The 27461-nt window shown below is 37.9% G+C and overlaps 1 protein-coding gene across 5 annotated transcripts in view; it reads right to left on the bottom strand.

Annotated features, from left to right (window-relative positions):
• The window catches only part of sh3tc2.L (SH3 domain and tetratricopeptide repeats 2 L homeolog), a 79780-nt gene that overhangs the window by 22362 nt on the left and 29957 nt on the right, over window positions 1-27461 (bottom strand). For 3 of the 5 annotated variants that reach the window (XM_041586202.1, XM_018252157.2, XM_041586203.1), the window contains exons 3-9: window positions 21433-21528; window positions 15007-15134; window positions 9694-9799; window positions 8217-8360; window positions 6927-7137; window positions 4392-4468; window positions 3571-3766 (exon numbers count right to left, since the gene is read on the bottom strand). In XM_041586202.1, coding sequence (XP_041442136.1) covers window positions 3571-3766; window positions 4392-4468; window positions 6927-7137; window positions 8217-8360; window positions 9694-9799; window positions 15007-15134; window positions 21433-21528 — 958 coding nt within the window. The remainder of the gene's footprint in view (window positions 1-3570; window positions 3767-4391; window positions 4469-6926; window positions 7138-8216; window positions 8361-9693; window positions 9800-15006; window positions 15135-21432; window positions 21529-27461) is intronic. The other 2 variants (XM_041586205.1, XM_041586204.1) reach the window with 2 other exon arrangements.

Genomic DNA, 27461 nt, shown 5'->3' with positions numbered 1-27461 from the left:
AGACCCCGATACTGTTGTACATTTATTTCTATAAGGGTCTGGCCACACGGCTGGCAGATTCATGGAGATTAGTCAGCAAGTCAAAATCTCCCCAATCTGCCTTCCCCCGGCTAAAAATCGCCTGGGGGCAGGAACTCGGAGTTCTTCATTTTCCGAAGTCGCCAGTAATTGCCTCACGAGGAAACTCTGCATAGAGCAGATGCATGAGTAGAAATCAACATCAAAACTATGCAATGAGTATATACTGTATGGGGAAAGTGGTGCTTCAGCTGTTAAGGGGTGCAGAAGAATGCACACTAGTAAATTCTGCTTTTAGATCGCTGACATAGACAATTTTAACTAAGCACTGACGTATTCTCACTGATAAATATCTGTTATTTTTCCTAGCATGATATGTTGTTCATTTGGAATGGTAAAGGCTGTCTTACAAAGCTTTAAGAATTACCTTAATCATGCCACAGCTCATAAATCCAATATGCTTTTTAGATGCAAACTGAGATAATCCTTTTAAAGTTCTCACTTTATATAAATAATCAAGAGGACTCAATGATTACATTTTCATATACTATGTTATTTTATGGCCTGCATAGCCAAGGTATTTAAGTAAAGATACACGCCACAGTTTGTATAGAGGTCTTCTGCGCTAGTTATTAATGGTCTCTGGCTGTTTATCTAAAAAAAAGCAATAGTTTTGAAAAGATCAAAGCAAAAAAAACAAATTGTGATGTAGATACTCATAACAGTGACTAATAAATGTGTAAAAGTGTCCATGCCTGGGCTGATATTCCCTTAGTTATTCTGGACTAAGAAGGCAGCCCTTATATGGAACCAAACGGATGGCTGCCCTGACCATTATGTAGTGGCTGAAAAATTCCATTGGCTTGTCAACGTTATGGGGGATACAACCTCCGCTGCTGACCACCACATACTGTAAGCAGTACGAAGTGTAGGGTGGTAGGGAAGGAAGATACAGCCCTTGACTCTATCCCATGGAAGGAAGCAATGGCAGACACAACTAAGCCCTGTACTGCCATAAGCAGAAAAGTAGAGGGCTGTCCTTGTGGCCCTTAACACTCTACAGCTGGCACATCTAAATGATATGCAATGTGCATATGCATATGTGCGATGAGTTGTACCTCATTGTACAAGAAGCCTAGCAACATGTAAGGTGCAAATTGCAGTTTGCACGTGGCTCATTATATTTTAACGGACTTGTACATACAACATAAAAATGTATTTTTGTGCCATCTGATCCCTTACAAGAAAAAAGTCTTTAATGTATTTATATGTTAATGAAACACAACTATTTTATTATTACAGGTATGGGACCTGTTATCCAAAATGCTCAATGCCTGGGGTTTTCCGCATCTTTCCGTAATTTGGATCTTCATACCTTAAGTCTACTAGGAAATAAATTAAACATTAACTAAACCCAATAGACTGGTTTTCATTCCAATAAGGATTTATTATATGATATATGTTAGTTTGGATCACCTACAAGGTACTGTTTTATTATTACAGAGAAAGAGGAAATCATTTTTAAAAATTTGGATTATTTGGATAAAATGGGAGTCTATGGGAGACGGCCTTTTTGTAATTCGGAGCTTTCTGGATAACGGATCCCACACCTGCATTATTAAATTGTATTTATAAAGCGCTGGCATTTTCCACAGTGCTCTGCAAAAGAAGGGAGTATATATTAGCATACAAATTACATATCAATATTGACTGATATAGTAGATAAAGAGGGCCCTTTTATTGTATAAACATCCAGCAATATTAATACAGTTGTGTTGACAGTCTCAGTCATACTTAACCAATTAGTAACTGGACTGGTACCTGGGTATAGCAGCTAAAGCAAGTTTAGAATTGATGCACCATTTCACTCTGTTGAACCCTCTAGAAACTATTTACCTAAGGTCTCCTTTTCTTCAGACAGGCATGAGAATCCCCAAATTATTGCTAGAAGCCAGCAAGCTGTTGACCAAATGATCACTGATATAGATCACTCCTGCTGGCTGTATCTGTTCTTTGTATTTGCACTCCTTTTCATGATAACATGCACTTGTGCACCAGTTTAAATAATAAATAAAGTAAGTAAACTACATAAATGTCATTTTAGTGATAATTAATGTGTTTCAGTGATGCATGGTGTGACATGTCTGTGTCACAATCGGTATGCCTGATACAGCTACAGTTGGAGTGCTGCTTTTTCCAGCTAAGAATATCCCAGGAATTCCAGCTTTCTGCATTATTTGATTAAATGGCTCAAATTAAGCCCTAGAAACTCAGCTTACAAAAGCAGGGAACTTTATATGAAATACCATATTTTTGGCCAGTAAATTGTAGTGTGATGCTTTAGTTTAGTGTTTTGGGAACTGTGTTTGTAACAAGAACAACAGTGACACCTTCTGGCTTCATTGATAAATAGTGTTCTTCCCTGTCTCCTGAAATCACACATACTTTGTTATTGTTTTTATTATCAACTTTATACTGTCAATTGTTTTATATATATATATATATATATATATAAAAATATAGTGTTGTGTAGGCTTTAAACGCAATGGAACATTGGAACAGGGTTGTTTTTTTCGTGATTTGGAAAAGAAGGTAAATGCAGGTTACTACTAGCAGGTTACTACTAGGCATATGCAGAGACAAAGCCACTAGTAGTACATAAGGACAGGCTGGGAGGGATGTGTTTCTTTGGTTCTACACCTCAGGTGGTGGTGGGAGCACCATCAATGGGTTAATGAGTCCCCAGTGAATGAAGCTTTTGAGACTGAGGGAAGCATTTGGAGCAAAATTAAAATGTTTGCAGATTCCCCAGCATTTATGCCAAAAACCATTTGACTGGTGTATGTTGTGAAAATCTGCAGAGGGCATTCATCTAGTAGCAATAAATAGTGAGGGTAAACAACGAGCAGCTGGATATGGGACCATGTAAGAGGCTTCTGTTCCCTTTATACCAGGGGAATTCACTCAATTAGGGCTTGGTATACTATACTCCGGGACTCCCCAGTTTACACTAAATGCATTGCCCTATACTCAATAAGGGATAGTTTCCCTTTAGAGGGACACCACAAGTAATCCCTGGCCCATGTTTCTTACCCTGAAACAAAGATCAAAACCAAAAAATAACAAGGATGCATTTAGATTTCTACTTCTCAATAAGAATAAAGGTGGCCATAGACTTTACAATTACAATCTTTCCTGGAAAAGATATTTCCAGGAAAGATTGTTTGTTTCAATACACACGTGAAGAGCTGAATCGTCAGATATACAGGTAGAAACAATAGAATTCTACGAGCACTAACAATGACCAAAGTTCAGGCCAAAATTTTCCAGGCAGCCTGATTGATGAGCCGACTAATATCCAAGTCTTCTGCTGATATCGGTTGGCTCGTCTCCATATACTGTACGTACGAAAATTTGTTTTGTATGATATTATCGGTGAGTCTATAGCCCCCTTTATCAAACTGAGATGTCATTTTACACTTGCTAAGAGCTGATAAAGGCAGAGCAGGAAGAGTTGCCAAGAGTGTTACACAGTGCTGGGTAGAAACTTACAAGGCTTTCAAACAGCTTGTGTCCACATTATTAGTTCTGACAAATCCCATGACTCCATTAGAAGGGCATCTGCCCACAAACCACTTCAGTCCTGGTATAAAAAAGCCTACAACTTCAATGGTGTCTCCAGTGATGTAGCTGAGCTCATCCCATCCTGTGGCCACGTGGTTGTCTGTGGCGATGCAAAAACCTTCTCCTGGTAAAAGAATATTTATGGTTTAGGAGATGCAGATAAATATATTTATTATCATTATATATCAATACAATATACAGGTATGGAATCTGTTTTCTGGAAACCCCTTATCCAGAGAGGTCGAATAATGGGAAAGGCCATCTCCCATAGAATCCATTTTATCCAAATAATCGGAATTTAAAAAAAAGGATTTCCTGTATCTTTGGAATAATAAAATAGTAACTTGTACTTGATCCAAACTAAGATACAATTAGTCCCTATTGGAAGCAAAACCAACCTATTGGGTTTATTTAAAGTTTACATGAGTTTCTCGTAGACTTAAGGAATGAAGATCCAAATTATCCCTTATCCAGAAAACCCCAGGGTTGTGTAAGTTACAACAGTGTGAGACCAGCTGAGACATCTTCACTCATGAATGCTGCCACAGTATCTCTGGGATACAATGATTCCAGTCTGTATTGCTGGACTGAAAGCATGGTATAAGTTTTGTACCAGACAATCGTATTTGTTATGCAAACAAATAGGACTATAGTGCTCCCTCTACTGGAGCAATATTAAAAGGGACTGTGTCATTTATTGTGTGTGTGTTTTAAGTGTGACTAATGTGTCTCCCACAAAAAAAACTAACCGATTGGTTGAGATGTTCCAAGCAAGCAGTCGGGATCCATGATGTTACAGGACACTGGGTATGTCTTCAGAAACCATCTAAAAGAAAAGTGAGATGCAGACACAACATTGAAAATTGAATATCTCTGTACTCTCTGTCAGGTCAGTAGATTCTCTCTACTGAAAGGATCTATTCAGTTTGTAAACAAGGTTGTAAACAGGTCAGAGATATTCCACCCCAGATAAATATTTAAGATCTTTGGACTCTCCGTTCAGCACTGCTGATAATAGTATTTTTATAGGTGTGGGCTAGGTTAGTGTTGGTAATCTTTGCTAGCCACTAAAAGCTTCACCAGAAGGCAAGTAGGTTTAAAGGGGAAGTAAAGACTAAAATAGAATAAGGCTAGAAATGCTGTGTTTTGTATACTAAACATAAACAAGAACTTACCGCACCACAAGCCTAAGCAAACAAATGATTTAGGCTTTCAAAGTTGGCCACAGGGGGTGACCATCTTGTAACTTTTTGTACATTGTATTAGCCTGAAGCTGTGGCTTAGCTTCATGTGGTTTTTAATAGCACCCCATACCCACCCCTATATACTAATGGTGGTCCTATGCTTTTAAATATGGGCGTTGGTTTGGGCAATCTCTCTCTCTTAAAAGCCTTAACTGGCGGGGGAGGATCTAGGCTCCAGAGTGAAACCAATGTTCCACAAACACTGAATACAGGTAATGCTATTATGCAGAGAATTGTCTTTTTATATTATGACCTGAGAATAAACAAGTTAGGGACCGCCATATGGGGTTTACCTTGACGTGTTATGGTGGCTTTTCAACTTTATGATCATAACTTTGTAACTAAAAACCCCCTGTCTTTGTAAACACATGCACTTGCATTTATACTGAATTGTTTATGAGACAGGGGCCCAGGGAAGTGCATTGTAAGTAGCACTTCCATTATACTTAAATATACTTTGATTTAGCCTTAGGAGTGCTTCCACAACCCCCCAATTTTGTACATTGTATTAGCCTGAAGCTGTGGCTTAGCTTCATGTGGTTTTTAATAGCACCCCATACCCACCCCTATATACTAATGGTGGTCCTATGCTTTTAAATATGGGCGTTGGTTTGGGCAATCTCTCTCTCTTAAAAGCCTTAACTGGCGGGGGAGGATCTAGGCTCCAGAGTGAAACCAATGTTCCACAAACACTGAATACAGGTAATGCTATTATGCAGAGAATTGTCTTTTTATATTATGACCTGAGAATAAACAAGTTAGGGACCGCCATATGGGGTTTACCTTGACGTGGTATGGTGGCTTTTCAACTTTATGATCATAACTTTGTAACTAAAAACCCCCTGTCTTTGTAAACACATGCACTTGCATTTATACTGAATTGAGACAGGGGCCCAGGGAAGTGCATTGTAAGTAGCACTTCCATTATACTTAAATATACTTTGATTTAGCCTTAGGAGTGCTTCCACAACCCCCCAATTTCATCTTGTAACTTTGTTAAATATCTTTGCAAGGCCAAGACTGTGCACATGCTCAGGGTGGTCTGGGCTGCTTAGGGATCATCATAGATTAGCAAAACTGCACAAGTCAAATAATATCTGCCAGAAGCCGATACAGCGAAACTGATTAATAATTAGAATATGCAGACTGCACTGGGTCCTGTGTTGTCATGTAATCTAATGTGGATTTTACAGTTTTTGTATTTTTTAATACAAACTTTCTCCTACTCTGCAGAACCAGTGGCTGCAGCAAAATAATCCATCAAATAGAATCCCATTTGATCTGTTTAGATCTGGCTCCATGATATTTGTCCCTGTAGCTGGAGTTGAAAACAGTAAAGGGGATGTAAAGGCAAATATAAAATCCAACACACAGTGACAGTTTACAAGGCAGTTCCTGTTTTGTCAAAGAAAACAGCTTTGAACTGCTGGATTCCATTCTGTGCTATGGGGTTGCTGCATTGGGCACCACCAAACCCTTAAACTGCAAAAAGTAACAAGTACTGCATTTTAAGTTACTAGGAAGCCTTAATCCTTAGGGCGAAAGTCTTTTTTGATCAGTAATAAATCCTATAATATCATTAATTAGCCCGTAACTGTCCAGAATGCTATTTTACATATGATGATTAATATTACATAAAACAACACTTTTTGAATAAATACTGGAAGCGCAATTATATTCATGGTGAGTAAGTAGGCCACATCCAGATTCCATACTTTTTTTATCATATTTTCAGACGCAAAGAAACTGAAAGCGTGTGGCCTATTTTGTCCCTTGCTGTTCTTGACAGACATGCTTTAGGGAACATACAATAATTTTAATTAAGATAAATACTGCCAGTAAGTGCATGTGTATGTTTCCTCCAGGTACTCCATTTTCCCTTCCATATTTCAATAAAATCAAGGTAGGTTCATGGGCTCCTGATAAAAAGGTGATCTGACTGTGTTTGAGAGTGCGATATGAACAGCGCCTGATGTGAATGATGTATAAGACATTGTGCAATATGTTGGCACTTTATAAATAATGGATGATAATGCTTACTGGTAGAAGGGATGTGACAATGGCTCCACAGCTACAATGGGCACCAAACCCCGTTCTCCAGTGCTTAAGGACTGGCCTTCCCATGCTGACTCATCTCCAACATCTTTTATATGAACCACATCATTGAGACGGACTTCTAGAAATTCTGAATTCCCTTCATCAAACTCAATACCGCCTCCACTACTGACTACTGATTTGGCATAGAAGTTTCCTGTAAATTAATGATGAAAGATTTGCATTCTAATGTCTTAGATTAAAAGATATAGCAATTATAAGACAGATCATAGGTGCAATGCATACTTACCTTGGGCGCTAAATAATTGCCATGGAACGCTGAATGGTTTGTGTAATGAATGAACAACTTTTGTTCATGCATCCAGACATTGATATATATACTGTTATATAGAAGATATAAGCGGGTAATTTATGTCATGTAATGCTGTGTGCAAAGTGAACAGGAATCTTGCCACAGGTCTCTGTGCTCCATTTAAGCCCCTAACTCTAAGGGGCGCATTTACCTAGGGTCGAATATCGAGGGTTAATTAACCCTCGATATTCGGCTGTCAAAGTAAAATCCTTAGACTTCGAATATCGAAGTCAAAGGATTTACCGCTATTCCTACAAACGAACGAATAATCATTCGGTCGAACGATTAAATCCTTCGAATCGAACGATTCTAAGGATTTTAATCCATCGATCGAAGGATATTCCTTCGATCAGAAAATTGTTAGGAAGCCTATGGGGACCTTCCCCATAGGCTAACATTGGCCTCGGTAGGTTTTAGGTGGTGAACTAGGGGGTAGAAGAATTTTTTAAAGAGACAGTACTTCGACTATTGAATGGTCGAATAGTCGAACGATTTTTAGTTCGAATCGTTCGATTCTAAGTTAAAGGTCATAGTCGAAGGTCGAAGCAGCCCATTCGATGGTCGAAGTAGCCATATTCGACCATTCGAAATTCAAACTATTTTTCCTCTATTCCTTCACTGAACTAAGTAAATGGGCCCCCAACACTCACCGGGGATAAGTACTGTAAATAACCTGTTTATTCTCCAATGCCCCCTGACTTATCTGCCTGCTCCTTCTGTAATCCTTGTCCAAGTCCAAATGGTTAGGGGGTGGTGCTTCCTACTCTCATAAACTAGCATTCACTGAAACTAGCAGTGTTGCCGCTGGCCAATTCGATTTTGAGGATAAATAACAGTTAGATGAAGACAGATTATTTCATGCTACAATTTGGAGTAGCTCCAAGATTTCTCCTATTCCAATTAGTGTTAATAATTTTACCTACCTTCTTGTAAGAGTAGGCCCAGATAAAGTCTAGCCAGCTGATCCTGATTTATAGAGACATGAATTTCAGTATCTTCCACTAAAGCCGAGTTTAGCCAGTATCTCTCATCAAAGAGCAGGTGTTCCAGGCTGCAAGCCACAAAGCCTAAAGAAAGAAGTCTGATTACTATGACAATTTGGATTGTGAATCAATGTGCAGGATTGCTGGGGAGCACAATCATGTAGTGTAGGTTTACCAACTGCTCTTCCTTCATCATATAGCCATCTATAAAGTCAGCCACACCTGGGCCCATTTTCTCATTACCCCATGGGCTGAACAGTTGGGTATTGTAGGTTGAACAGAATCTCTTGTTAAACCAATGTGCTAAACATATCGTCAAGGTGTGCCACTTTACCGGGGGCCATAAAAATGTACCCCTGGAGAGCTACTAGTAGCAGCTACAAAATACCCTATCATAGACAATTTTAAGAATTGTCTCTGCTAAAACACACGTAGGGGGTTATTTATCATTATCCAAAAATATCTCATTATTTTCTAAAATCTACTCTGACCAAATCTGCACAGGTTATTTCCCCTTATTTATTAATATATTTTCCCTAAAATTCACTGTGCGGGAAGAACCCCAAAAATTGTGATTATTGCACGAAACCCAGTGCAGATCAGGATATCTTCGGGACTTTACCCATTGACTTCTATGCAACCTTCAAGGTCTGAGATGCCGGTTTTTCAGATTCTGACTTTTTCCATCCTCAGGGTTTAATACCGAATGATTAGAGTTTTTTTTTCCACTAGTAAACCCCTGTAGTGTCTTAGCAAAGCCAATTATCACTATTGTCTATTTTGTAGCCATGACAAGTAGCTGCTAGTAGTAGCTCTGTGTGTCTTTACCCTAGGGGGCATATTTATTATGCTGTGTAAAAAACAGCAAGATAATACATCACACATCACCAGGCTTCGACGTGTAAAACAACTGCAATAAAAAACTTGTTTTTTTGCTAGTTTTTTCTTAAAGTGACTTCCGCCAGAAGCCACATAAAATAACAGCAGCAAATCTGGCGATCACAGGGTGTAAAATTACACAAACCTTGATAAAGTTGCCATTTATTTTACACAGCTTTTTACACCGAATTTCGTTTTATGCCCCTAATAGTCAAATTAAGTTGGTTACACTCAATTTAGTTACACTCCCTAAACTAATGATACTGGGCTAAGCACTAGAGCTAAGCACAGGGAAAGGGCAGCATAGTATCTGCTGCACTGGCTAAACAAGCAGCTTCAAATGAATGGAGAGGGAGGCCAATAATATATCCATATTAACTGGTGAAAGTCTGTGCGGATTGTCTAACTACAGTTCCACTTCCTATATAGAAAATTTGCATGGAACACAGGATAGAATCCTACCCAGGGCTTCCCAGGACTGTCCCAGACTGTCACCTTTCAGATGCTGAAAACACAAGAGACAGGTGGCCCCCATTACCTAATGACAGATATGTTGTAAATTTCCAGATCTCTTCCACAGTTTTGAAAGTAATAAGGAAAAGGTCCTGGCTGGCTTGGATAGAAACCAGTCGAGCAGACAGCTCCTGAAATGGAGACAAACGGGAAAAGTGACTAGATAGCAGCAGCAGACAACTTGTTTTCTACTGAAAGCAGAGGGGTAAACATGTTTGCACTAGGTGTAGCCTGAATATTCCGTTGACTAAAATGATATATTTTCTTTGTTATTTTGCAGTTGCTCAGTAATAGATTAACCATATACAATGACATTTATATACAGGAATAAGTGTAAGTACATTCAGAAGGGCAAGAGCAAGAAACAGTACATATAAATAGTATAGAACATAACTAACAGCACAAGACAACTGCTAAATGCAAATTAAACTGGAAATTGTGCTTTTACAGCTGCATTGCCCGTATAGAGCATTGGTTATATGTAAGTCAACCATAGTGAAGCAGCAGGGAATTTGTTTGTGCACCCGCTTCTTAGGCTAGGGCCAGATGATCTTTACCAAAGAATCCGCTGTCCTGCTACTCCCCTTGGCTTTCTAACTGGGGGTGGATTTCAGATCAAAATGCAAAATGACGCATTTCGGCACTGAAATCTGCCTCGTCTACATGCAGCCTAGCAGAAACAATTTTTAGATAGAAGGAGGTATAATTAATTTATACCAATACCGCGCCACTGCACTATTGACAAAAAAGGGGGGGCTGCTTCCTTGAATATCACCGTTCACACCAGGTTAAAACGACACAGGAAATCTGAAATAGAATGCAAAAGGAAGCGCACACATAGAGTAGTATTGTCTCAATTAAGATAAGCAATTAAGCCCCTAGAGCCACAGAGTGTTTAAAAATGGTGCCTGGAGAGCTATATTGCAGAAGATCCACCAGTGTGATATTCTTCAAGGTTCCCCCTTTCGGGTATATACTCACAAGATTTCTTGGATTTTTGATGCATATAGTAATGTTCGTTCTTCATCTTATAAGTTTTCTCCAGTCATCCACCAAGTAATATAATGAAGATATAAGCAAAATATAGTATAATATTGCTTTAATAAATATTAAAAATCACCATAAAACAAACGATTTTCTACTCACAAGGATCACCAGATCATAAAGCACGTAGTACCCAAAGCAAAATAAAAGTCCAGAGTTCTCTGGGTCCAGGAAGGTTTCTCCTGTTGCGTCTGTGATCGATGAATAAATCAAACTGCTCCAATATCCGTGACCGTGATCAATGAATAAATCAAACTGCTCCAATATCCAACGCGTTTCGCAGTCTCTCTTGACCGCTTCCTCACAAGGACTTGTGTGATCATCACACCTTCCCTGAGGAAGCGGTCAAGAGAGACTGCGAAACGCGTTGGATATTGGAGCAGTTTGAAAATCGTTTGTTTTATGGTGATTTTTAATATTCTTCAAGGGGGAACCTTGAAGAATATCACACTGGTGGATCTTCTGCAATATAGCTCTCCAGGCACCATTTTTAAACACTCTGTGGCTCTAGGGGCTTAATTGCTTATCTTAATTGAGACAATACTACTCTATGTGTGCGCTTCCTTTTGCATTCTATTTCAGATTTCCTAGCAGAAACAATGCTTCTGGGTGCAGGCAGATCAGTAGCGGAAGCGTAGCGGACTCTATCGTTTTGCAGAAAAACTCGGAGAGCCACCATCGTCTGGCCCTGGCCTTAACGGTGCTGTGAAAAGCATTTCTCAAGGTTGAAATTCTTTAGGCACGCTGCACACACTGCACAAAATGAACTGGTACATTTATGCAATGGGAAGCATTGCACTGATTCACTGCCTGTTATAAGTCAAGAGTGTTTGGTCCTATGTGCTCTGTTCCCTGCAATTGTTGTTCCTTTGATTCCTGCTACCTGCTCCTTTCCCCGTGTAACTTCCTGGTTCTGACCCTGGCCTCACGATTCTGCTCCTGTTATCTGGTTCTGACCAGGCCTGTCTGACTATGTCCAGCTTCTTCCCTAAAGGAGAAGGAAAGGCTAAAACTAAGTAAGCTTTATCAGAAAGGTCTATAGAAATACACCAGTAAACCCCATACTGCTCTGATTCCTCTGTCAAAAGAAACACCACATTTCTTTCCTTCTATTGTGTACACATGGGCTTCTGTATCAGACTTCATTCTTTCAGCTTAAACCTCCAGGGCTTGGGCATGAGCATGCTCAGTTTGCTCCTCTCCTCCTCCCCTCCCTGATGTAATCTGAGCCCACAACTATGAGTGAGCAGGGAGATACCGTACTCACTCAGGAAGTAATGTCAAGCCAAGCTAATATGGCAGCTGCTATACTATGGCTGAAGAGCAAGCCTATACAGGAGTCACTTCCCTGGGGTTTGGGTTCACCATACGTGACAGTATCAGGGATTAAAACTAATACGAAAATAACAAAAGGCACCGCTCAAAACTCACGCTCCCATAGCTGCTCTCAAGTAAAAAGCTGGGAGCTCTGTCCACAGCATCCCCACTGTCTACTCAATATCCACGATCAAAAATGGACGGCACTCCGGACAAAAGCAGGTTTATTGCAGTGCCCTGCAGATAAAAATCGCTTTGCGCGTTTCGGGGGTAAATCCCTTAATCATAAACCTATGATTAAGGGATTTACTCCCGAAACGCGTAAGACCTTTTTTAGGTCCTGATGGGGGCCAAAACATACCTTTGGTTGTTCATGCTTATATTTATTTCCAACATACATAGTTTCAGTGTTTATTAGCATGAATTCCGGTGTTGCTGGACTCATTAGTGTTGGGCAATGACTATATATAACTAAATATACCCAATTTTCATAATATGACATATATTAAAAACACTACGGGCTTGATTCCTTAGTATTGCTAAGCTTTCTGTTAAAGATTTAGACTCCTGCACCAAACAGTGGATTTTAGGTTTTTTTTAGGTCTTTGATCCACTATGGTCTACAAAAATTATTATATGTAATATGAAGCATAATGTAAGACAAAACTATTAGATACACCAGTTTGAGCCAATTCCCTATGCATGTTAAGGAAAGTAAATACTTTTTTCCCAATAATAAACTAGTAAACATTACATATTATTTTCAGACACAAATCCAAACCTTTCATAGATTTATTGCATTTGATTTTTCAGTGCGGATGCTAAAAAGCATGCTATTCAAAGCACCGCTTAGTGATTTGCTTATATGCTTGTATTTATAAATGAACCGTACTACAAAGGGCATTTATGAAGGCTGCAAGTGGTGTTTTTACCCAGTATTAATTATTAGTATTAATTATTTTTAACAGTATTGATATAGGATCTTCTACCTGAAAACCTGAATTCCAGAAAGATTTGAAGTATGAGAAGGCCATTTTTCAGAAAGTAATTTTTTAAGCAAATAACTTTCATTTCATTTTCTCAGTATCTTATACGTGATGGTAACTAAGCTGCTTGAATCCACATTGCTGGCAAAATAATCCTACAGTGTATTGGGTTTATTTAATTTTTTTTTTTATTTTTAGCATACTTAAGGAATGGTGATCCAAATCACACAAAAAAAACTCCAGGTCCCAAACATTCCAAAAAATAAATCCTATATTAACAAGACCCTTCTCAGTGTAAATATTTTTTGAAATTTTGAAATTGAGACTTTGTGCAGACTGATATCCCTATTCAAATACTGCTTGTTATTTAAAATGATGAGACCTAATTATAATTAAGGCATGCTGGGGAAGCTGCCGATTTGCGTTCGTGGCAGATAAAACGGAAGACGTGATAAGGTTACACTGCGTGCTCTAAAATATTGTTTAAAATATAATTACTCCTTTACACATCACAGACCTTTCTAATTAAAGAGAAACACAACAAACTGTTTTAATCGACCAGGCCATGGGCTTGTGCCAGTTACTATGGCATGTTGCCCGGATCTTTTTAACCCACAATATTAAATATGCTATAACACTCTCACAGATCTTTTTAACCCACAATATTAAATATGGTATAACACTCTCACAGATCTTTTTAACCCACAATATTAAATATGCTATAACACTCTCACAGATCTTTTTAACCCACAATATTAAATATGCTAAATTCCTCTCGCAGACCTTGAGCCAGTATTGGTGAAAAAGAAGCTTGGCTATTGACTATTATTTCACTTTCCTCCTAGCTGCCCACAACTTTAATTGCATGTGTTTTACACGCAGTTCCAGCTAAACTATTACAAAGCTGCAGAAGAAAATTCCACTTGACACATAACAGCTGCCTTAGATAAGTCTTTTTGCATTGATTTAAACACTTCTAAATGCTTTATTGATCTTTTAATTTTATTTTTCAGTAAGTGGAGCTGTTGCTCATGACCAGTGCGAGGCAATCAATGCTGATTTCCGCCTTTAGCCAGTCTCTTGCTAATTATATACAGCAGGTAATTGAGAGCAGCTACCAGGCATGAATCTCACTGCCCTGCTGGAGAAATCACTGTGACTTATTTGTTAAAGAAATGTCTTCTTTTAAAACCATGGCACAAGAAGGATTTTGAATGGAACTGTTCACTCAGAAAACAGCGGCCGTCAATGCACCCTTAATCACCTCCTAATGATTTAAAATAGCCTTTAAATGCAGCTCTTTCACTCAATTGCCAATACAGAATTAACCTGAAAAATGACAGTGTGATTTACCGTTAACTCTAGAAAGCAAGCCAGGACTATTTGATATCAAGTTTTCACAGAGTAAAGAAGCAGACACTTGAATACCAGATAATTCAGTCCCCATGTAATTTTTAGATGGTCAAATAAACCCCAATTAAAAATATATATACTGTACTGTACTATAAATGATCTGTTAGTTAAGTATTCATTCTGAAGGGATAATTTCAATCTATTGTTCTAGTGTCAAGGGGAAATACAGTAGAACCCCCATCAAGTTTTTCAGAGGACCAGAAAAAAATGGTGTAAAATCCAGGAAAACTTAAAATCAGGGAAATGTATAATTCATAATATAAAGGTGGGACCACAAAACAACAATGTAAAATGAGGGGAAACTTAGGGGATGTAAAATTGAGATGCACATTTAAATCCATTGATAATAGACACAACGCCATTTTTAATCTTTTGCTGGTATGTCCAGGGGCAATATGGGCAAACCAAACCCGTTGCACTTTGTCTGGGCTAAGCAAAATTTTTGCTACTGTATCTAGAAAACTCTCCTCATTGCAGTTGTGATTTTTGCAGCAATGAACGTCATCAACTCCACTGTGTAAAAAAAAAAGTGACATGAGAGATATTAAGCTATAAAAGAAAACAGGAATAGTTCCTACCTTAAATAGCATTGAAATATCCTTGTTGTCATTTTCTAGGGCCCAAAGCATCTTCCTTGCTGCCTCCTGTAAACGGACATTTGGACCCTGGGTTGAACGTTGCAGGATGGAGAAAGACAAGGGGATTTCTGTCAAAACAGGAAGGGTTGAAGCAGGAGAGGAAACAAGCCACATTTATTCGGTAGCTATGCACAATCCAACAGGCCAAATACCTGGAGAGCTAACAATACAACGACCCCTTGGGCTTAATATCTTCATAGGCTGATATTTCCCTGCAATTCATCAGGCATGCAATCTAGTAAACTGAATTATCTCCACATTGGAAGTGATTTGCTTCATATACACATTGCCATGAGAATAGCTATAATGAAAATAATGAGGATTCTGTGCCGAGAACTTGCAGTCTGCCAATGTGTAAGTACAACTTAACATCTGATACTGGACAAATCCAATGTATGCAACCCATTTACAGTTTCTAATATATAAAACATCAAACATTTCTACATTGTTTCGATTATAGGATCAGCAAGGGTGGTAACTAGAAAGTATTTTGCAGCCATATCTGCTGAACTGTGTCTTTCCATACATGATCCAGGCAAGGCAGGCAAAATAGAGGCATCTGGCACACATAGACACACCCAATTTCTCATGACATAAGTGATGAAACATGTGCCGTGCGTGCAGCAGTATACACCAAGAATATATGTGTCTCTATGTATCTATGCTTCTTGCAACGTCCCATAAATTATGCAGTGAGCATTCTAAGAACAGGCCTTCTTCATTTATTTCAAATATTAATAAATCCCCTACCAGTGCTAAAGGGACTATACACGTCCCAGACATCTGTTCCCAATGACAGAATTCTAAACATAATTATGGGTTATCCATTTATTTTTGCTTTTCAGTGAATTCTCAGTGTTGCTACTGTCAGCCTGTCTTGCTGTAGAGTGAGTAATCATTTGATGGCCGAGGCATGGGTAGGCAAAGCAAAGGAGTTTTATTCAGGGACCATCCATTGACATAATTGTCTTAAAACTGCCACGTTTCAAGCTTGAGCAAAGGCCATACAATGCATGAAGCGTCGCAATTGTCTCTATGGGGCAGATTTATTAAGGGTCGAATTTTCTAATTTTTTTGTGATCAAAACTCAAATTCGACTAGGAAGTTATCAAAACTCGATTCGGGTTTTTTAAAGAATTCAGATTTGATTTTCGAGATTAATCATACTCTGGTCCTTTAAGATTTCAATTATTCGCCACCTAAAACCTGCCAAAGTGCTGTTTAAGTCAATGGGAGAGGTCCAGGGGTCAATCTGGAGATGTTTGCAGCCATCCTGACATTCGATTTTTTTTTTTGGAGAGTTTGATCGAATTCAATTCGATTTTTGGGACGTTTCAATTTGTCTCATGAATTCGAAATTTGACTGTTGATAAATGTGCCTCTAAGGGTGTCACAATTACCCTAAGGGGCAGATTTATCAAGGGTCGAAGTGAAAATTCAAATTTAAAAATTTGATTTGCTAGAAAATAGCCCAAATTCGAATCGGATTTGAAAAAAAAATCGAAAATACGAATATCGAAATTTATCATGTACTGTCTCTTTCAAAATTCGACTTCGACTATTCACCAATTGCTGTTTTAGCCTATGGGGGACATCTTAGAACCAATTTGGAGTTATTTGATGTACTTTGAAAAATTTAAGGTTTTTTTTTTTTGGAAAATAAAAAGCCTATTCGCCCAAAGTTAAAAAAAGTTTAAAACAACTCCCCATCGGCTTGAAATTCGACCCTTGATAAATCTGCCCCTAAGTGTTGAAATTATTAAAAATCACCAAGCTTACACAAGGTCTGCTAACCGATAGCAACTAATCAGCAAGGAGAACTTTCTACTCACCTGGTTAAGAGCAAACCATTTGACTGGTTGCTATGGATTACTAGACCTGGGGCAGACATTGCAACTTTTATTATATTTGCCCCTTGTTCACAGAACAAGAAAAAAAACTTCACTGCGCTGAACTATCAGCCGTTGTCCATTAAAGATGTCCATTAAAACTAACTTACAGTCCGTTATTGTAATTGCTCAATTAAATTCAGCCAAGGACAGAGGCCATACGGAGGGTGCCGGCTGATTTTTAGATACAGAGAACAATGCAGTCATTCATCAACAACATTTTTACCTGTCTGTTTGTCTGCAGGCTGAACAGCTTTGTGAAAACTGATCATATTCACCCCAAAGCACAAGTTGAACCAGATCTAGCTATCTATAGCCAGACAACTTTAACAGTCTCAGATCTCTAGCCTACATTTTTCCACTGCCACACTCATAGTTTTGAAGTATCTTTAAATCACAATTATGGCACTGAAAGATTTTTTTTTAATTTTTCATCCATAGCTTTTTTGAAAAACTATTTCTTGCGCTGTTCTTTCACATTCTTTCCTGTAACTACACCCTACTATGTTATTGCACTTTGAACTATGCTAACTAAAAAAAAGACTATAAAGAGCTACACTATTAAAAAAGAAATGCAGAACCACATTTTAAATAAACAAACTGATAAGCCTATTATAGGTTCATAAAATGTAACACGTGCTGAAAATAACATTATTCAATACTTTTTATCAGCAGATTTATGGCTGAAACTTTACATAAATAAATATATTGAATCAGACATTCCAGCACTTTTTCAATGTAATATATTTCCTGGTCAAAACCTCTAAAGGGGAGGTTCACCTTTAAGTTAACTTTTACATGTTTAAGGCTAGAAATGTCTTGTTATTGATGTTTCTAATCAGTTCATCTCGTATTCATTTTCCAGTCCCGTATTCAAATTATTGCATGGTTGCTATGGTAATTTGGACCCTGGCAACCAAACTGCCGAAATTTTAAATTGGCAAAAGCAAAATAACGAAAAAACAAATAAAAAAATGAAAAACAATCGCAAATTGTCTCAGAATATCACTCTCAACATCATACTAAACATTCATTTAAAGGAGAACAACCCCTTTAATAGCATATATGGTCTTGATTTTAACACATTTAATAATATTTTATAATATTTCAACATTAGATGATACCCTAAAGGGGCAGTATACCATCTTGTTCAATATGAGTTCAATGAACAGAGCTTGTGCTGAACATACTATGATATCCTCTGGCCCTATAGATTTACACAAATGTTTGTGTAAACAATATTTGTACTAGTATATTGATGTGTGTTATATATCACATTCTTTTATACATGCATCAAGGACATTATGTACCAAAGCAATGAATTATTTGTACAAGCAGAATTAGTGAAACTGAGAAATAAAGTGCTATTCAAGGCCTTTTTAAGCCAAGAAGTAGATGACATTAATTTTTTGTTAAGCACATACAGACCATTTGCAATTGAAAATGGGAAATCAGATTGTCAACCATCAACAGTAAATAAGGAATGATCTGTGTAAAATGAAAAAAAAAGCCTGTGTGATGAAGAGCGATATAGATCTTAAATGTGAGTTTCTACATAGGGTGCAATCTTCTAGAAAAAGACTGTTATTACATCAGTAGATACTAAAGGATGGTTTGGATATTTTCAGTTATCCAGCTTGAAGCCCACTGGCCGGATATGGCTTCCAAGAGATTCCAGGAGGCCACCTGCCTCTTTAGGGAGCTCAAGTGATACAATACCTTGATTTTTTTTACAATCCCAAGAGTATACAGGTATGGGACCTGGAATCCAGAATGCTCTGGACCTGGTGCTTTCCAGATAACGGATATTTCTGTAATTTAGATCTTCAAACCTTAATTCTTCTAGAAAATCATTTCAACATTATTATAAAATAATTTAGGATTAATTATATCTTAGTTTGGATCAAGTACAAGGTACTGTTTTATTATTACAGAGAAAAAGGAAATCATTTTTAAAAATTTGGATTATTTGGATAAAATGGGAGATGACCTTTCTGTAATTTGGAGCTTTCTGGATAACGGGTTTCCGGATCTCATACCTGTAGTATAATGAATGATCTGCCCACAAAACCCTTTGTTGAAAAAAATTTACCATTAAAGGTTCCTGTGACAAAAAAATAAAATTTTTTTTTTTTTAAATCCAGTTGAAGTCTATGGTGAAATTTGGGTGTAAATTAGGTGATCTTTCTCAAGTGGAATCTGATCCAGTGCAATACTCTCCATTATTATAATTTCTGTATACGTGTTAAGATTGTCCGGAAGCCTAAGAAAATGTATAACTCGTGCAGGCCCAGTACCCAAAAAATTATAGAGGGTACCCCTTGACACTGAGAATAACAGTGTCACAAATATATAGTATAATGTAATCATATACTGTAGAACAGGGATTATTGACTTATGGGTCGGGACTCAAAAACGGGTTTCCATGCTGTTTAGGGTAGGTCTCCACAATATTCCTAAATAATGTGCATTTTCCCCTCCAATTAAAGATAATAATTAAATAAGGTGAATAAGTGCAGTGCTCATTTTGCAACATAGTTTCAGACCTTAGAGAAATAAGGTTAAGAACCACTTATACTGTATAATAAAGTAGAATTTGATCCGATTCATTGTTCACATATAGGCTGGTAATAGTTAATACAAAAAGGTTATTTCATATAGGGTATTTTAATAGTTGCTACATGTAGCCGAGGGTAAAGTTAAACCACTGACCAAAGGTCACTTCCTACTGGCGTAAATACGAAAAAGCTATAAGTCACATTTCAGGTGACCATTATTCAAAAATGTCTATCTACAAAACCTACTACATGGCGCAGGACCGCCATCAGAAATCGCAGGGCCCCGTACGACAAAATTTCCTGGGCCCCCTGGGCTGCGCCCACCGCAAGCCCCACCTACAGGTCCGCCCTCCCCACCACACAGTAAAAAAAAAAAAATATTGGTGGCTAGGGTTCCCACATGTTAATAAAAAATAAAAAGATATAATGTGGGGGGGGCCTGGCCACCAATTTTGGCCACCAATAAGAAAATTGGTGGCCAGGGCCCCTTAAACGTCCATGCCTTCCCGAAGTCAGCAGCTCTCAGAAAGATGGGGGGCCCGGCTAATCAAGTAAGTGTGGCATGGCAAGGCCCCCCTACCCTCGGGGCCCCCTACAACTCTCCCCCCTGATGGCTGCCCTGTGTGTACCTACATCATTCGACCTAACAGGAAGAAAGGTTTGGCAAAATCCAGCTGCCACATATTGCAATGTTCAAAATGCCCAGTATAACATAAGCCTTTTATCTTACAAGAGTAAATACAGAAGGAAGAATTTTTTGTCCATTTTCACTGAGTTCCCTGTAGGCCAACATAAGGAATACAGACAGTTCACTAGAATGAGCAAAGGGCACAGAACAAGCCTATAAAAAGTTAAAAGAAGTTTTGCATATCTTGAGTTGCACAAAGGTGCAGGTATAATGATTAGTGTTTCTTCGTTTTTCTTTAAAGGAACAGTTCAGTGTAAAAATAAAAACTGGGTAAATAGGCTGTGCAAAATAAAAAATGTTTCTAATATAGTTAGCTAAAAATGTAATGTATAAAGGCTAGAGTGACTGGATGTTTAACAGAACACTACTTCCTGCTTTTCAAATCTCTAACTCTGAGTTAGTCAACGACTTTAAAGGAGAATTCAACCTACCATATAATAAAACCCACTACCTCCAACCCTACATTGTCCCCCCTCCCTGCTCCCGTCAAGACAGATGATAACTCCAGTAATTGCCCCTAATCCTATAATTACCCCTTTTTACAGAGTAAGCAAAGCGGAGCTCACGGGCGCCATCTTCTTCTCTTCAGTAATCTTTGGAAAGTAAGCGCCGTAACGGGGCATTTGCAGTTGAAGCAATCTTCCAGTTCCAGATAACTGCGCATGTGCCCAAAAGTGACGGAAATAGCTGAAGGGAAGGAAGAAGACCCGAAGATTACTGAAGCACCATAAGATGGCGCTGACTCTGCAACAAGGGTTATTTACAAGATTAGGAGCAATTACTGGAGTTATCGCCTGTGCGGGTGGGAGTAGGGAGACTATGTACGGTAGGGGGTAGTGGATCTTATTATATGGGGGGTTTAATTCTTCTTTAAGGGGAGCCACATTGAATTTTTTTTTATTTTGCACAGCCTATCTATTTACCCAGTTTTTATCTTTACACTGAACATTTCCTTTAATATCCTTGCAGTGTGAAAGCATTAGTGTTTACCAGGGTGACCTTTAGTAGTCCTGTACTACAAGCCAGCCAATGCAATTTCATGTTGCTCATTTCATCCTCGAGTATACAAAACTATGAATCTGAAAGGGCAAGAGGAATTATTAGATTTCTCTACATATTTATATAAAAAATATTAAAGCTGTTCATATGACAGCATGCTAAAATGATTTTATTATGATTCCTTTATGATATAGAGAAGGCCAAGCTGTCTTGTTGTGCCCAGATATATTACCAGTGATAAATCCTTCTCCCACTGCCAGGGAGACAGACTCCTTCCCCACTGGGCTCTCCTCAGCCTCACAAACAAGTTCTGAGTCCTCCGCGTCATCTATGGAGAGAGAAAGCATGGAGACTCCTCATGCAATTGTAGATCAATAGTGTATTTCTAACTTGACTGCAGGCCGTAGAGGATATTTACTTGGTTCTACAAAAACACATCCTTTGGTGTAAATGTACTGATTATGTACTAAATTTACAGTTTACTAATCCTACACTTTTCTAACACTTTCATAGCAAGTCATTCTCATATGGGGAAATGCTTGTGCATATTGTACATTTCTCTTACATGTTCTGGCATTAAATGCAATTTAGTGATTGTACCATTAGTTGGCTTGCAAATGTCATTTTTAATAACCAGCAGGAAACAGTTGCAACAACAGAAGAAGCAATGTAAAGCTGTAGTGCCCCATTACACCAAAATGGGACAGTATGAGCAGTTACATTTTTTGCTGCAGAACTGTCTGTATGGGGTCTCTGTCCTTGGCCTATATTATATTATAGCAGAAAATTGCTGCACTGTGGAAGTAAAAGAGTACAGAGGCTTTCAGGGGATGCTGGGTTTGCAGTCTTAAAACAGCTGAAGAGCAGCAAGTTCCATTATACATAACAGAACCAATTATGTAATGTTGGCCCAGGCCCCACCCATATTGAGGAATGTACTCAATCTGTATTTTTTGCATGATCCAAGCTCTTACATGAAGTGGTTCTTCCTCACCCAATGGCATATAGGTACAATTGTAATAATGTAAACAAAACAAATCTGTTTGATTATATACAGTGCCAGCAAAATACTATAAAATTATGAACTAGGGATTCTTGGTGTATGCAAACTTCTTACTTCCTTGCTCTGTGACAAAAAGTCACGTCATTTCCCTTCCCACACCTAATTTGCATATGCAAATTCAGATTTGGATTCAGTTCGGCAGAAGGATTCGGCCGAATCTGAATCCTGCTGAAAAAGGCTGAATCCCGAACAGAATCCTGGATTGGGTGCATCTCTACTATGAACCCCCTTGGAGAACTGAGGTCTATTCTTCCAAATTTAAATTGCTGTCCAATTCAGTACTGCCTTCAGCAGTCTTTCATTTACTAATACAAGTGCAAATTACAGTAGAACCCCCATTTTGCATTTTTCAGGGGACCAGAAAAAAAATGGTGTAAAATCCAGGAAAATGTAAAATCAGGGAAATGTATTATACATAATATATAAGTGGGACCACAAAACAACAATGTAAAATGAAAACTTAAAATCAGGGGCTGTAAAATTGAGGTTCCACTGTACATTATTTGACATTGTTCTTCGCATCAAGAACAATGTAAAGTGCTCACTGGGTGCTATGGGTTATTGCACTGGTGCAAATCCACAAATATGTTAATAAATGAGCTCAGGGTGTTTGTCACTATACTTTTTTATGTATCCATGAGCAGAAAAAAGTAGCAAGTTTAACATAATAATATATCAGCAGCCTCCTTGGTGGAACTAGACTTCTACAGAGACACTACAGAGCCATCTCATTATATTTTCCAATACTAAATACCATTGCAAATTATCAATATCCTGAAATCACCTAAGGATTCCGTCATTAGGAGACTTGAAAATAGTTCCGGGAAGATTCAGTTTATTGATTTAGGTCAAGAGGAAGCTGACTGTGGTGAAAGATGGCATAGAAACGCCAGATTAATATTAATAAAGTACAAGGAAGACATGAGGCTGCACTATTAGCCTTTAGTGATTTACCACAATTCATTTGCCAGTTCTAGATACAGCAACTACAAAAGCAACTATAAATAGAACGCTTTGATTTTGTTTTGAATAGCTGGACCACAATAGGCCATACATAAAGATGCATGCAAGCAGTCTAGTCATGCATATCTACTGATAGCTCTATTTGCTTACCTGATTATTATTTATCAAAGGCATGCTTGAAAAAGAAAAACATGGTGTGTTATTACACAAACTTGGCAGGTCATAGTCTGAGCTCTGATTCCCACTACTAGAATATTTTGACTCAATTATTAGTTAACAACTAAAGCTTGACACTGGGAAAAAATCACATGTGCCTGATAGAAGAGCTCCTACCCCAAAAATATTGTGGCAAGAATTGGTGAATATGAAATATACAATAGTGAAAGAATTCCATTGTCGCTGTTCCAGCAATTGGCAATATGGGTTGTTAGCCTCTAAACAAGCAGTAAGGAAGACAAGTCTCCTTTTTGAGAGAGGTCACAGCTTAAAGATGTTTTGTGCAAACATGAAGCACTACACAGTAAAAAGCTGTGTAGAGTACTTAAAACAATATAGAAACATTGAGAAAGTATTGTGATTAGGTGCCTAATATAAGAGATACTTTGGGGGTTATTTATCAAAGGTCGCATTTTAGTGCTTTGTGAGGTTTTTATAACTCAAATGATCTCACAGCTCGAATTTTTTCATATTTAAGGAAACGCTCAAATGGAAAAAAACTCTAATCTGTGAATACGAGGTGAACAACTCCAAAACACTAATTGTTCCAGTTTTCCTCAGGGAAAAAACTCGAATCACTTGAATTGATTGAGTTTTGAAGCATGTCCCACCGAAAAAAAACTCGAACATCATAAAGAAACATTGAGAAAGTATTGTGATTATGTGCCTAATATAAGAGACACTTTGGGGGTTATTTATCAGAGGTCAAATTTTAGTGCTTTGTGAGGTTGTTATAACTCGAATGAACTCACAGCTCAAATTTTTTCCAATTTAAGAAAAATTCAAATGGAACGAAAACTCTTATCAGTGAATATGAGGTGAACGACCCCAAACTCTAATTGCTCTGGTTTTCCTTGGGAAAAAAACTCTAATCATTCGAATTGATTGAGTTTTCAAGCGTGACCCACTGAAAAAAACTCGAACAACATGAAGGCTATTAATATCTTCAAATAGTTCAAGGGACCTCTGCCTTTGACTTCTACATGACCTCAACAGGTTTTAGATGGTGCATTTTTGAATTCAAGCTTTTTCCAGGGTTGGGGTATAATAAATCTCGAAAAAATTGAGTTGGTTTTTTTTTTAAAATCACCTTGAAAACTTACATTTTTTTAGAAAACAACCTGACCCTTAATACATCTGCCCCTTAATATAATGGTATTATTGTGTATAAAGGTAGAGATCATTGTGGATCCTTATACATAAGTGCCACTACTTTATGGATGGTCTTGCACAGATTTTCCGATTCGAAATAAAGACATTGGATCCAGGAGGTCCAAAACATTGTGTATGTCATGATGCTATAATAGAGGGATCCTTATCTCCTTCCCTTGCTTGGAGGAGGTGGACAATGACCAACAACAGCTACAAAAAGTTTTGGTGGGTACAGTCATAGCTACTAACAGATCACCCTTTGGTGGCCAAGTAGAAACATTGGAGAGAAAAGATGTGTGCAGTCCAGGGGTGTATTTATGTTAAGGCACCAGAGGGCCTGTGCCTAAGGTGGCAGGTTTTGAGGGACAGCCCTCGGGTGCCTATAAATGTATTTTTTAGATTAAAAAACAAAAATCTCCCAGCTTCTTCCACTGATTTCCTTAGGAAATCCAGTGAAAGAGCTGGGGGGGGGAGGGTGAGGTGTATGGGGCCGGGCTGGTTGGTGGAAGTGACGTCTCACGCGTCACGTAGGGGGCATGTTTAGGTCCGGTGCCTAAGGCAGCGTCAGCCTAAATATAGTCCTGGTGCAGGCATCAATTTGTTTGAATCAGATATATATATGAGGTGTGTAGTAGAACTCTACAAGAAGACCAGCACCATTTAGTGCAGACAAGGACGTCATAGGCTGTATTAAATATCATAACATAGACTATCATATTTACATCTGTGATATCATCAAAATAAAACTATTACGTTAATTAATAAGAGATCAGAGTGCTTTGCTGTTAACATGAGTAGTAATTAGGTGCCCCAGGGAGTGTGAGTAACATAATATATATCTAAATGACTACAAGTGCATGAAATTCAGTAATGACATCTCAGTGGCAGAGGTATGTGTATCTAGTACACTGTAAGTACTGATGGTAGGAATTCAAGCACTTGTATGAAGCACGTTTCCTTCAACAACCAATACAAAAGATGTACATAGATTACAAAATTAAGCCCAGAACCTGTTTGCATTATAAGCTCTGAAAATAAATATCATGTCTATTGTGATTTCTAGTTATGTCATTAAAGTTATTATTATCCTCCAAATTGTTTCAAGGCACAGTACCAATTTGGATTGGTTCTTGGTAACTTAGGTCTAAGTTCAACCCGCTAATGAATAGTTTATACTCCATATATTACATTGTCCATCTATGTGTTTTTTAAAAAGCAACATAAATTGTTAAAACTCTTTCTTTTTAAGTAAAAATGTGATTTCTTTGATTAAAGTCTGTACTGTCACTTGATCAAGTCAATGCTAGTCATTATTTCGTTTTTGGCCACTAGGGGCAAATACTAGTTCTTCCAAAGGAAGCTTTTGCTCAAGAGGAATAAAAAGAAATGTAATTAAAATCATTCTTTGTGGTACAAGTGCAAGCGGCTTTTAAGCATTGTGTATTTCCTTATCACAGGAAACTCTCAGATTCTACCAGGGCACCCATTTGTTACACTACTCTCAAACTCCCAGCTTTACACATCTAAGTACATCTATTATGAGAGGGATAATGCTTTCAAGGATGTACAAAGGCTGACACAAAGAGAAAATCAATTTGTGTCCGTAAGCCTGACCTCTGAATAATAACCGTACTATTCAAGTACAAAGTACAAAGTTCATAAAAAGCCTTTGTTATGGAAAGTGTTCACTGTTGCCGTGCGCAATAAGTCAGGTAATAGCCCTTTATCATTGTGCAGAAACCATTCCCATCCAAGAAGGCTGAAAAACAACAAGTTAATGTGGTATTGTGCAGCCTGCATAACAGGACAGTAATCCCTCCTGAGAAGAAAAGGTCAAGTTTCACACACATCTTAATGCTAAGATCAAGTATAGTACTTGTCATTCAGTTAAAATTTCCAGACAAGTCTTGCCCTCAAATATATGCCTCAACCTATTCTCGGATGTTTTGCTGTCTTTCATTTCATATGAAGCAAATCTGTCAAACAATAATGGGTCTATATATGTATATATATCTATATATATATATTTATGAATAGGAGCTGCAGCATTACTTACTAACTACAATTGGCACTTTGTTTTGTAGACATCAATAGGGTAGAAGGTGTTGCTACATTGAGTGTCTACAGAGAATACATTTGTTCTTTGTGACCACAATAAGCTACAGAACACCTTCATACTGTATGCGTGTGGGAAAATTACTTTTTTAATTAGTTTTTTGTGTTCAGGCTATACATATTTGTTGCTGCTCTAGTGCCTAACTACTCAGTCAGACAGTCTTAACCAACCACAAGCCTGAGTGCTTGCCACTTATTCATTTTTCAGCCTCCTACATCATTGTACATGCTTACAGGAGCTAAAAATGTTCTTCACATTTCCTCTCTAGCTAGGATATTTGCATGGAGAGTCATACTGTAATAAAAAGATAGAGCCTGTTTGAAGGGTTGGTTCACCTTTAAGCTAACTTTTAATACGATGTAGAGAGTGATATTCTGAGACAATTTGCAATTGGTTATCATTTTTTATTATTTGTGGTTTTTTAATTATTTAGCTTTTTATTCAGCAGCTTTTATTTCAGCAATCTGGTTGCTAGGGTTCAAATAACCCTAGCAACCATGCAATGATTTGAACAAGAGACTGGAATGTAAATAGGAGAGGGCCTGAAAAGAAAGATGAGTAATAAAAAGTAGCAATAACAAGGAGAGGCACATTTATTAAGTTGAATTTCGAATTCATGTGAGTTTTTGTTAATTCTATTAAATTTGAAAATACTCGAAATCTGATTGGGGGTTATTTATTAAAAAAATAGAATATCTAAAACGCTCACAAATTTTACCAATTCGAAATCTAATTCGAATCAAATTTGACT

This window comes from Xenopus laevis, chromosome 3L (genome assembly GCF_017654675.1).
Source record: "Xenopus laevis strain J_2021 chromosome 3L, Xenopus_laevis_v10.1, whole genome shotgun sequence".
NCBI classification, from domain to species: domain Eukaryota; kingdom Metazoa; phylum Chordata; class Amphibia; order Anura; family Pipidae; genus Xenopus; species Xenopus laevis.
This window is presented reverse-complemented; position numbering and strand designations above follow the sequence as displayed.